We start from the raw sequence: 10,389 nt of genomic DNA, 5'->3' as shown, positions 1-10,389 counted from the left end.
GGACCTTGTTTCATTCTGCTGTGCATGGGGTCGCTATGAGTCGGTTCCGACTCGATGGCATCTGACAACAACAACAATAGCAGATGAATGACAAATGAAACATAAACCAGTCATCAAACTAATATTCTTCAAGGCAGACAGTCAGGTCTCAGGCAACGTAGGAAGAAAGAAAAAGTAAACTTGCTCACAGAGAAGTTAATAAACAGAGATCCAGATAGAGCTGCCCATGTAAATTGAATTTAGGTGAAATTAAATGGCATGACCGAAGACCACAAAATATCATAGCAGAAATAAATTTAAAAATTAGAAAAAGAACGTAGTATGCAAAACACAGGTGAAAATTCCACTCTCAAAAAAATTATGCCCCCTCAACAGAAAAAGAAAGAAAAGGAAAACTTTACACAATAAATTATTCCTTCTAGAAGAAATGAAAGATTTCATGAAACCAATCAAAATGTATTGATAATTACTGATGATTGGAATGCAAATGTTGGAAACAAAGATTAAGTATCAGTCATTGGAAAATATGGCCTACATGATAGAAACAGTACTGGAGATTGAATAATAGAATTTTGCAAGAACAATGACTTCTTCATTGCAAATACCTTTTTTATAGGCAACATACACATAGGCCTCACCACATGGACTACATAGAAGTTAAATAGACTACATCTGTGGAAAGAGAAGGTGGAAAAGCTCAATACCATCAGTCAAAACAAGACCAGGGCAGACTGTGTTACAGACCATCAGTTGCTCGTATGCAAGTTCAGGCTGAAGCTGAAGAAAATTTAAACATGTCTACAAGAGCCAAAATATGACCGTGAACATATCCACCTGAATTTAGAAATGATGTGAGAACAGATCTGATGCATTAGACACTAAAGACTGAAAACCAGAAAAGTTGTGGGATGACATAAAGAACATTGTCCAGGAAGAAAGCAAAAGGTCATAAAGAAGACAAGAAACAAGGAATGGTAATGGATGTCAGAAGAAACTCTGAAACTTGGTCTCCAGCATAGAGATGCTAAAGCAAACGGAGGAAATGAGGAGGTAAAAGTGCTGAATAGGAAATTTCAAAAGGCAGCTCGAGAAGACAAAGTCAAATATTATAACAAAATGTGCAAAGACCTGGAGTTAGAAAACCAAAAGGAAAGAACATACTCAGCATTTCTGAAGGAAAAAATTCATTTCAACTTGCAAAATTAAAGGATTCTATGGGCAAAATATCGAATGATGCAGAAAGCATCAAAAGAAGATGGAAAGAATACACAGAGTCACTGTACCAAAAATAAGTGTTCCATATTTAACCATTTCAAGAAGTAATACATGATCAAGAGCCAATTATTCTGAAAGAAGAAGTCCAAGGTGCATTGAGGGCATTGACAAAGAACAAGGCTCTGGGAATTGATGGAGTACAAATTGAAATATTTCAGCAAACTAATGCAGCACTGAAGGTTCTCACTCATCTATACCAAGAAATTTGGAAGACTACTGAGCCAGCTGACTGGAAGAGATCCATACTTGTGCCCATTCCAAAAAGGTGAGCCAAAAGAATGTGGAAATCATTGCACAATATTATTAATACCCTATGCATGCAAAATTTTGCTAAAGATAACTTTTAAATGGCTGCAACTGTACATTGATTGAGAACTTCTAGAGATTCAAGCTGGATTCAGAAGAGCATTAAGAATGAGGGATATCATTGCTAATGTCAGATGGAGTTTGGCTGAAAGCAAAGAATACCAAAAAGTTGTCTACCTGTGTTTTATTGAGTACACAAAGGCATTTAATTGTGTGGATCATGACAAGCTTTGGACAGCATAATAGAGACTGACTAGTTCAGAATACTTAATTGTGCTCAGGAGGAAGTGTACATTCCTACATACATAGACCAAGAGTCAAACAGAACAAGGAAACACTGAATGGTTTAAAATTAGGAAAGGTCTACACCATGGCTTTGTTCTTTCTCCATACTTATTCAATCTGTGTGCTAAGCAATAATCCAAGAAGCTGTATTATATGAAGGAAAATGTGGCATCAGGATTGGAGGAGACTCATTAACAGCCTGAAATATGCATATGATACAACCTTGCTTGCTGAGAGTTAAGAAGACTTAAAATATTTACTGATGAAAATCAAAGAGCACAGCCTTCATTATGGATTACATCTCAATGTAAAGAAAACAAAAATCCTCACCACTGGACCATTAAGTAGCATCATGATGAATGTAGAAAAGGTTGAAGTTGTCAAAGGCTTCATTTTGCTCAGATCAATTTTCAGCACTCATGGAAGCAGCAGTCAAGAAATCAAGCGACAAATTGCATTAGGGAAATCTGCACAAGACCTCTTTAAAGTATTAAAGAGCAAAGATGTCTGTTGGAGGACTAAAGTGTACCTGACCCAAGCCATGATATTTTCAGTAACTTCATTTGCATGCAAAAATTGGAAAGTGAATAAGGAAGACCATAGAATAATTTATGTATATGAGTTATGGTGTTGGAGGAGAATATTAAAAATACCATCGACTGCCAAAAGAACAGACCAAACTGTGTTGGAAGAAGTACTGCCAGAATGCTCCCTGGAAGCCAAGATGGCCAGACTTCATCTCTCATCCTTCAGACATATTAACAGGAGGGACCAGTTCCTGGAGAAGGATATCATGTTTGGTAAAATGGAAGGTCGGAGAAAAAGAGTAAGACCCCTAATAAATTTGATTAACACAGTGGCAGCAAAGATGGGCTCAACTGTAGCAATGAATATGAGGTTGGCCCAGGACCAGGCAGGATTTCATTCTGTTGTGCATAGGGTCACTATGAGTTGGTACAGAATTGATGGCACCTAACAACAACAATGGGTCCTGGTGTGGCGCTATGGGTTAATGCACCAGACTGCAAAGCCATTTGAATTACAAGGTTGGTGGTTCAAGCTCACCAGCATCTCCTTGTAAACTCTATACAGGGTCGCTATGGGTCGGAACCAAATTGATGGCACATAACAACAACAATGAAATAAAACATTAAAAATTGAAGAATAATAAGGGAGTTTTGAATTTAAGAGAAATAATTTAAAAGCCAAAGTATCATCATTCTAACAGTCTACTTGGGACCATAATAAACTCAACCAGAAATTAAATAAATAACACAAAAGGAAAAGTTGCTGGATCACAAAAGTTGCAAAGGAAAAATTTGAAGGTCAAGTAGCACTGAAAAAAATATACATGGAGAATGTAGTTGTTGTTTCTGTTAGATGCTGTGGAATTTTTTTCAACTTACAGCAAAGATGTCAGCTTGAAGACTAAGGTGTGCCTGACCCAAGCCATGGTATTTTCAATAACCTCATATGCATGTGAAAGCTGGACAGTGAATAAGGAAGACCGTAGAAGAATTGATGCATTTGAGCTGTGGTGTTGGAGGAGAATATTGAAAGTTCCATGGGCTGCCAAAAGAACCAACAGGTCTGTGTTGGAAGAAGTGCAGCCAGAGTGCTCGTTCGTTGGAGGCCACGATGGCCAAACTTCGTCTCTCATACTTGGAACATATTGTTAGGAGGGACCAGTCGCTGGAGAAGGATATCATATTTGGTAATGTGGAGGGTCAGAGAAAAAGAGGAAGACCCCCAGCGAGATGAATTGGCAAAGTGGCAGCATCAATGGGCTCAAGCATGTCAACAATAGTGAGGTTGGCCCAGGTTCGGGCAGTGTTTTGTTCTGTTGTGCTATGAGTCTCTATGAGTCGGTACCAACTCGATGGCACCTAACAACAACAATGTCCAATAGAAGGAAACACTACCGGGTCATGCAATCCCCTCACAATCATTGTTATGTTTGAGCCCATTATTGCAGCCACTAGTCAGTCATCTCTTTAGGAGTCTTCCTCTTTTTTGCTGACACTCTACTTACCAATCATTATGTCCTTTTTCAGGGACTGGTCCCTCCTGATATGTCCTAAGTAAGAGAGGCCAAGTCTCACCATCTTCCCATCTAAGGAACATTCTGACTGTACTTCTTCCAGGAAATCTGTGATTCTTTCAACATTCTTCACCAATGTCATAATTCAAAGACATCAATATTTCTTCAGTCTTCCTTATTCATTGTCCAGCTTTCACACGCATATGTTGTTATTCGGTACCTTCAAGTCGATTCTGACTTATACATAACAAAACTAAACACTGCCTGGTCTTGTGCCATCCACACAATTTTTAAGTTTAAGCCCATTGCTGCTGCCACTGTGTCAGTCTATCTTGTTGGAGGGTTTCCTCTCTTTCATTGATCCTCCATTTTGATGAGCATGCTGTCCTTCACTCAATGACTGATCCCTCCTGATTATATGTCCATTGTACAAGAGATGAAGTCTTGACATCCTGGCCTCTAAGGAGCATTCTTGCTGTATTTCTTCCAACACTGATATGTTTCTCTAACAGTCCATAGTACATATTTTTAATGCTTTTTTGTTAATTGAGTGGAAGTTTACAGGACAGATCATCAGTTTTACATTCAACAAATCATACTTTGTTTTTAATTCACACATACCACACAAAGTGTACAGAGAGCACATTTACAAGCCTGCTTCCTACCCACAGGCACACAGTTCTTGTTCCATGGACCTATAGTCCTCAGCTGCTCTATTTCTCTTATGGCATTGCCTCTGCCACCAACTCGGCTGTCAGCAATTTTCTGGTTCGGTCCCATGTTCCTTGGTACTTTTACTATTCTTTTTCTAACATCATAATTCAAATGCATCAATTCTGTGGTCTTCTTTATTCATTGTCCAACTTTCACATGCATATGAGGCTAGTGAAAATACTACAGTTTGGGTCAGGCACACCTTAGTCCTCAAACAGATATTTTAGCTCTTAAATTCTTTAACGAGATCTTGGCAGCAGACTTGCCTAATGAAGTACATCCTTTGATTTCTTGACTGCTGCTTCCATGACTCTTAATGGTGGATCCAAGCAAAATGAAGTCTTTGACAACTGTAGTCTTTTCTCCATTTGTCACTATGTTATTTATTACTCCCTTGGTGAGGATTTTTGTTTTCTTTATATTGAGGCACAACCCATACCAAAGGCTGTGGTCACTGATCTTCATAAGTGTGTATTTTATTTCCTCTTCTTTTTTAGCAAGTAAAGGTGTATCATTTGTATATCACAGGTTGTTAATGAGTCTTCCTCCAATCCTGATACCACATTCCTCATGGTATAATCCAGCTTCTCAGATTATTTGTTCAGTATACAGATTGAATAACTTTGGTGAAAGAATATAACCTGCAGACAGACCTTTCCTGATTTTAAACCATTCAGTATCCTCTTGTTCTGTTCTAACAACTGCCTCTTGGTCTAACAACTCCTCATGAGCACAATTAAGTGTTCTAGACTATCCATTCTTCATAATGTTATCCAGAGTTTGTCATGATATACACAGTTCAAAATCTTTGCATAGTAAACATCTTTGTGGTATTATCTGCTTTGCTCCATGACCCATGTGATGTCAGCAGTGATTTCTCTAGTTCCACATCCTTTTCTTAATCTGGCTTGAATTTTTGGCAGTTCTCTGTTGATGTACTGTTAGTTACAACCATTTTTGAAATATCTTCAGCAAAATTTTACTTGCATGCCCTGTAAATGATAGTGTTTGATGATTTCCATATTCTTTTGGGTCATCTTTCTTTGGAATGGCACAAATACGGATTTCTTTCAATAGGTTGGCCAGTTTCCAAATTTCATGACATAGATGAGTGAGCACGTCTAGTGATTCATCAATTTGTTGAAACATTTCAGTTTGTATTCCATCAATTCCTGGGGTGTTGTTTTTCATCAATGCCTTCAATGCAGCATGGACTTCTTCCATAGTATCATTGGCTCTTGATCATATGCTACCTCTTGAAATGGTTGAATATCCACCATTTCTTCTGGGTACAGTGACTCTTCTTCCATCTTCTTTTGATGCTTTCTGCATCATTCATTATTTTGCCTATGGAATCTTTCAGTATTGCAAGTTGAGGCTTTACTCTTTTTCTTCAGTTCTTTCAGCTTGAGAAATACTAAGTGTGTTCTTCCCTTTAGGTTTTCTAACTCCAGATCTGCACATTTCATTATAATACTTTGCTTTGCCTTTTTGAGCTGCCCTTTGAAATTTTTGTTCAGCTTTTCTGCCTCCTCATTTCTTCAATACATGTTAGCGTCTCTACCTTCAAAAGCAATTTTCAGTTTTTTTCTGACATGCATTTTGGTCTTTTCTTTCTTCCCTGTCTTTCTAATGATGTTTTTGCTTTCTTCCTGTATGATGTTCTTGATATCATCCCCCAATTCTTCCTGTCTTCAATCATTAGCATCTAATGCATCAAATATGTACTTGAGATGGTCTCTAAATTCAGATGGGACATATTTAAGGTCATACTTTGGCTCTTGTGTAGTTGTTTTAGCTTTCTTCAGCTTCAGCTTGAATTTGCATATTAGCAATTGACGGTCTGTTCCACAGTCTGCCCTTGACCTTATTTTAGCTGATGATGTTGAGTTCCTCCACCTTATCTTCCCACAGATTTAGTAAACTTTATTCCTGTGTATTCCATCTGGTGAGGTTTATGCGTATGGTGGTGGTGGTGTGCCATGGAATCAGTTTCGACTCACAGTGACCCTGTATAGAGTTTCCAAGCCTGTAAATCTTTACAAGAGCAGAAAATCTCATCATTGTCCTGTGAAACGGCTGGTAGCTTTGAACTGCTGACCTTTAGGGTAGCCGCCCAACTTATAACCATGACACTACCAGAGTTCCTTATGTGTTTAGTCTACATTGGTTTCAAGAAAGTATTTGCAAGGAATAACTCATTGGTCTTGCAAATTCTATCACGTTATCTCCAGCATCATTTCTATCACCAATACCTTATTTTACAACTACTGATTCTTCCTCTTTGTTTCCAACCTTAGCTTTCCAATCATCAAATTACCAGTGCATCTTGATTGCATATTTGTTCAATATCAAATGGAAATAACTAATAGAATTCTTCAATTTCATTATCACGGGCTTTAGTGGTTGGTGTATAAATTTGAATAATGTTAGTATTACTTGATTTTCCCTGTGTGGTGGTTGTTGTGAGATGTTGAATTAGTTTAGTCTCAGAGAACCTGTATAGAGTTCCCTAGGAGTGACTGGTAGGTTTGATTCTTGGACTTTGTGGTTAGCAGTCCAGTGCTTATTCTATAATGCCACTTCATAGTCATATACATTTTATGCTATCACAGTCAGCATTGTACTTTTTGACGATGAAAGTGACATCATTTCTCTTGAATTTGCCATTCTTGGCATATTAAGCCATGTGATTATCAGGTTCAAAATGGCCAATGCCAGTCAATTTCAGTTCATTAATGCCTAGGATATCAGTCTTTATGCATTCCATTTAATTTTTGACAACTTCCAATTTTCCTAGGTTCATACTTGATACATTCCATGTTCAGATTATTGCATATTTGTAGATGCTTCTCCTCATTTTGAGTTGTGTCCCATCAGAAAATGAAGATTCTGAAAATTTTACTCCATTTGCATCCTGAAAGTTTTACTCCAATCATGTCATCATGGTGAGCTCTACTTTGAGGAGGTAACTCTTCTCCAGTATTATTCAGTGTATTTTCTAACCCGAGGGGCTCATCTGCCAGCACTATATCTGACAACATTCTGCTGCTCTCCCTAATGTCTTCATATTCTGGTAGCATGTCTGACTATGTGCTGCTGTTATTCATAAGGTTTCCAGCGTCTAAACATTCAGAAGTAGTCTGCCTGTCATGGCTTTGGTCAGGTGTACCTTTGTCCTCAAAGTGACATCTGTCCTTTTTAACACATTAAAGAAGACTTTTGCAGCAGCTATACCAATGAAATATGTTGTTTGATTTGTTAACTACTGTTAATTGTGGAAGTAAGTAAAATTACATCCTTATTGTTATCCAGTATTATCTTCATTTATCATGATGTTGCTTTTTGTTTTATTTGTGAGGATGTTTGTTTTCTTTATGTTAAGGTGCAATCCACACTGAAAACTGTAGTCTTTGATCTTCATCAGTAACTGCTTTTTGCTTTTAGCAAGCAAGGTTGTGTTGCATGCATATTGCAGGTTGTTAATGAGTCTTCCTCTAATCCTGGTGCCATGTTCTTCATACATTACAGCTTCTCAATAAAATGTTTAAATATTTTGCCATTTTACTTTTTAAATCAAAAACAAGGTAAGATTCTGACTTATTTAAAAATATATACAAGACTTAATTATTGATTTTTTTAGTTATTAAATGGTTAAAGTTTTCATTAGTCTTCAGATTCCTAGATAAAGAATAAAAATAGCAGCATTGATTTAGTAATAATTCATACTTTCTTTCTTCCACAGAAAATTATAGAAACCAGTGGAAAGAACAACATATTGGATATTCAGTTGGAAAAGACCAAGTCTTTATTAAAAGTGATACAAACAAAGGAGGTCTCAATTAAAGAAGGTTAGTTGTTTGCTACCTGAAGAAAGACTATTTCTAATGAGAACTTTTTTTTGTTCAACAATGGTTGTTTATTATTACATTTATAAAACATTTTAAATAGATCTTTTTGGAATATCATCTTTGGTAGCATAGTGGTTATGAATCAGGCTGCTAATCTCACGGTCAGCAGTTCAAAACTACCAGCTGTTCCACGGGAGAAAGATGAGGCTTTCTGCTCCCATAAAGATTTACAGCCTCGGAAACCCTGTACAGGGTTGCTGTGAGTTGGAACCGACTCCATGGCACATAACAACAACAACAACAAGTATATCATAAAAGATAAATTGGACTGGTTTTATTACCCTACCCTAAAACTAATAAATGGCAGAACTCAATCCAATCCTTAAAACCATGGAAAAGACTTGAGTCCCTGCCTTAGAATTACATGAAAAGAAACTTCAAAGGAGTCAAGAATTTTCAAGTTGAAATAAACCATACATGTATTTTCTATTTCTGTGAACTAAGAGGACTCAGAAGAATCAATCTTCCAGTAGCTATGAGCCTATCTAGTGTCCAGAATTTGATTTCTAATATAATTGTTATTAAAGGAACCAACTCCTTGGATAAATAATTAATTCTATGGTTTTGGCAAGAAATATATACGAATACCTGTAGCATTTTATGATGCCAAGAAGTGCAGAAGTGCTGAAATTAAAGGAAAATGAGAGAAGAGAATAAAACACAATGAAGGGACATAAGAACCAACTGAAAGAGCTCCCAGTGACCAAAGACAGGACCGTTTGGAAAGAAAATAAACTATTATTAGATTCAACCCAAGTGTTAAATAAATATCCATGAATTCATGCTGATACAAACAATATATTAAGTAAATAAATGGGAGAAAAGAGGCATAACTCATGTGCAAAAATAAATTCCAAATAATTTATTTAGATAATCCACCTTTGAGAAGGTGGAGCCTAATGCCCTTCTCACTAAGTGTGAACAGTGAATACTGACTTCCTTTCCAAGAATTCAGTATGGAAAGAGAGGAAAGAAGAGTCAATTTACAGTGGAGAGAGAAACCTGACAAACACTGCCCAGTCAGTTGATCAAGTTCAATATCATAAGTGATGTATTCAGATACTGGTAATGATTGAATAGCATAACTAATATCATTGAACATTAACAGCAGTGTCATTGAATAGCACCTATAAAAAATGTTAAAGAAACAAATTATTTGTTACATAAGTATATCTTTACCAGAATAAAAAATGTAATATAATCAACGTAATGAAGACAATCAATATTTCTAAATTAAAGAATGTGGAAATTATAGATGTTTTGTTATATACTTACTTGCTACAATTTTAAAAAATGTATATTCTTTAAATAGTATATAACCTTTAAATGATATAATGAAAATAACATTTTTATCTTTGATCTGCCTCCCAAAAACCTATAACCCCATTCTAATCATAATATAAGCTAATTAGACAAACTCCAGTGAAAGAATTTGTCTACAGAATTTCTGAGCAACTCCTCAGAATTGTCAAATCAAAAATGAAGTCTAAGAAACTCACAGTCAAGAGTAGCCTAAGGAGACTTGAAAACAAAATATAATGTGATCTTCAGGATGGGATAGTGGAAGAGAAAAAGAGCATTGAGTAAAAACTAAAGAAATTTGATTATAGATTGTAATTAATAATAATGTATTCATGTTCTGCAGCTATTCATAAAGTTTTCAGCGGCCAAACACTCAGAAATGGTCTGCCTCTCTGTCTTAGTCTGGAAGCTGCTGAAAACTGTCCAACATGGAGAACACTGATGGTATTTAAAATTACCAGTAATATACTCTCTAGCAACACAACAACACAGAAGCCAACAAAGACCAACAAACTGACAGATGAATTATAGATTCTGACACTTGCTCTTGAGCAT

General features: G+C 36.5%; 1 protein-coding gene across 1 annotated transcript in view; it reads left to right on the top strand.

Moving 5' to 3' along the window:
- CCDC152 (coiled-coil domain containing 152) overlaps nt 1–10,389 on the top strand; it is a 70,978-nt gene that overhangs the window by 6,893 nt on the left and 53,696 nt on the right. Inside the window, exon 2 of the mRNA XM_006877303.1 lies at nt 8,367–8,472. Within this exon, the coding sequence (XP_006877365.1) occupies nt 8,367–8,472 (106 nt within the window). The remainder of the gene's footprint in view (nt 1–8,366; nt 8,473–10,389) is intronic.

The sequence above is a fragment of the Chrysochloris asiatica genome, unplaced genomic scaffold, assembly GCF_000296735.1.
Source record: "Chrysochloris asiatica unplaced genomic scaffold, ChrAsi1.0 scaffold00466, whole genome shotgun sequence".
NCBI classification, from domain to species: domain Eukaryota; kingdom Metazoa; phylum Chordata; class Mammalia; order Afrosoricida; family Chrysochloridae; genus Chrysochloris; species Chrysochloris asiatica.
This window is presented reverse-complemented; position numbering and strand designations above follow the sequence as displayed.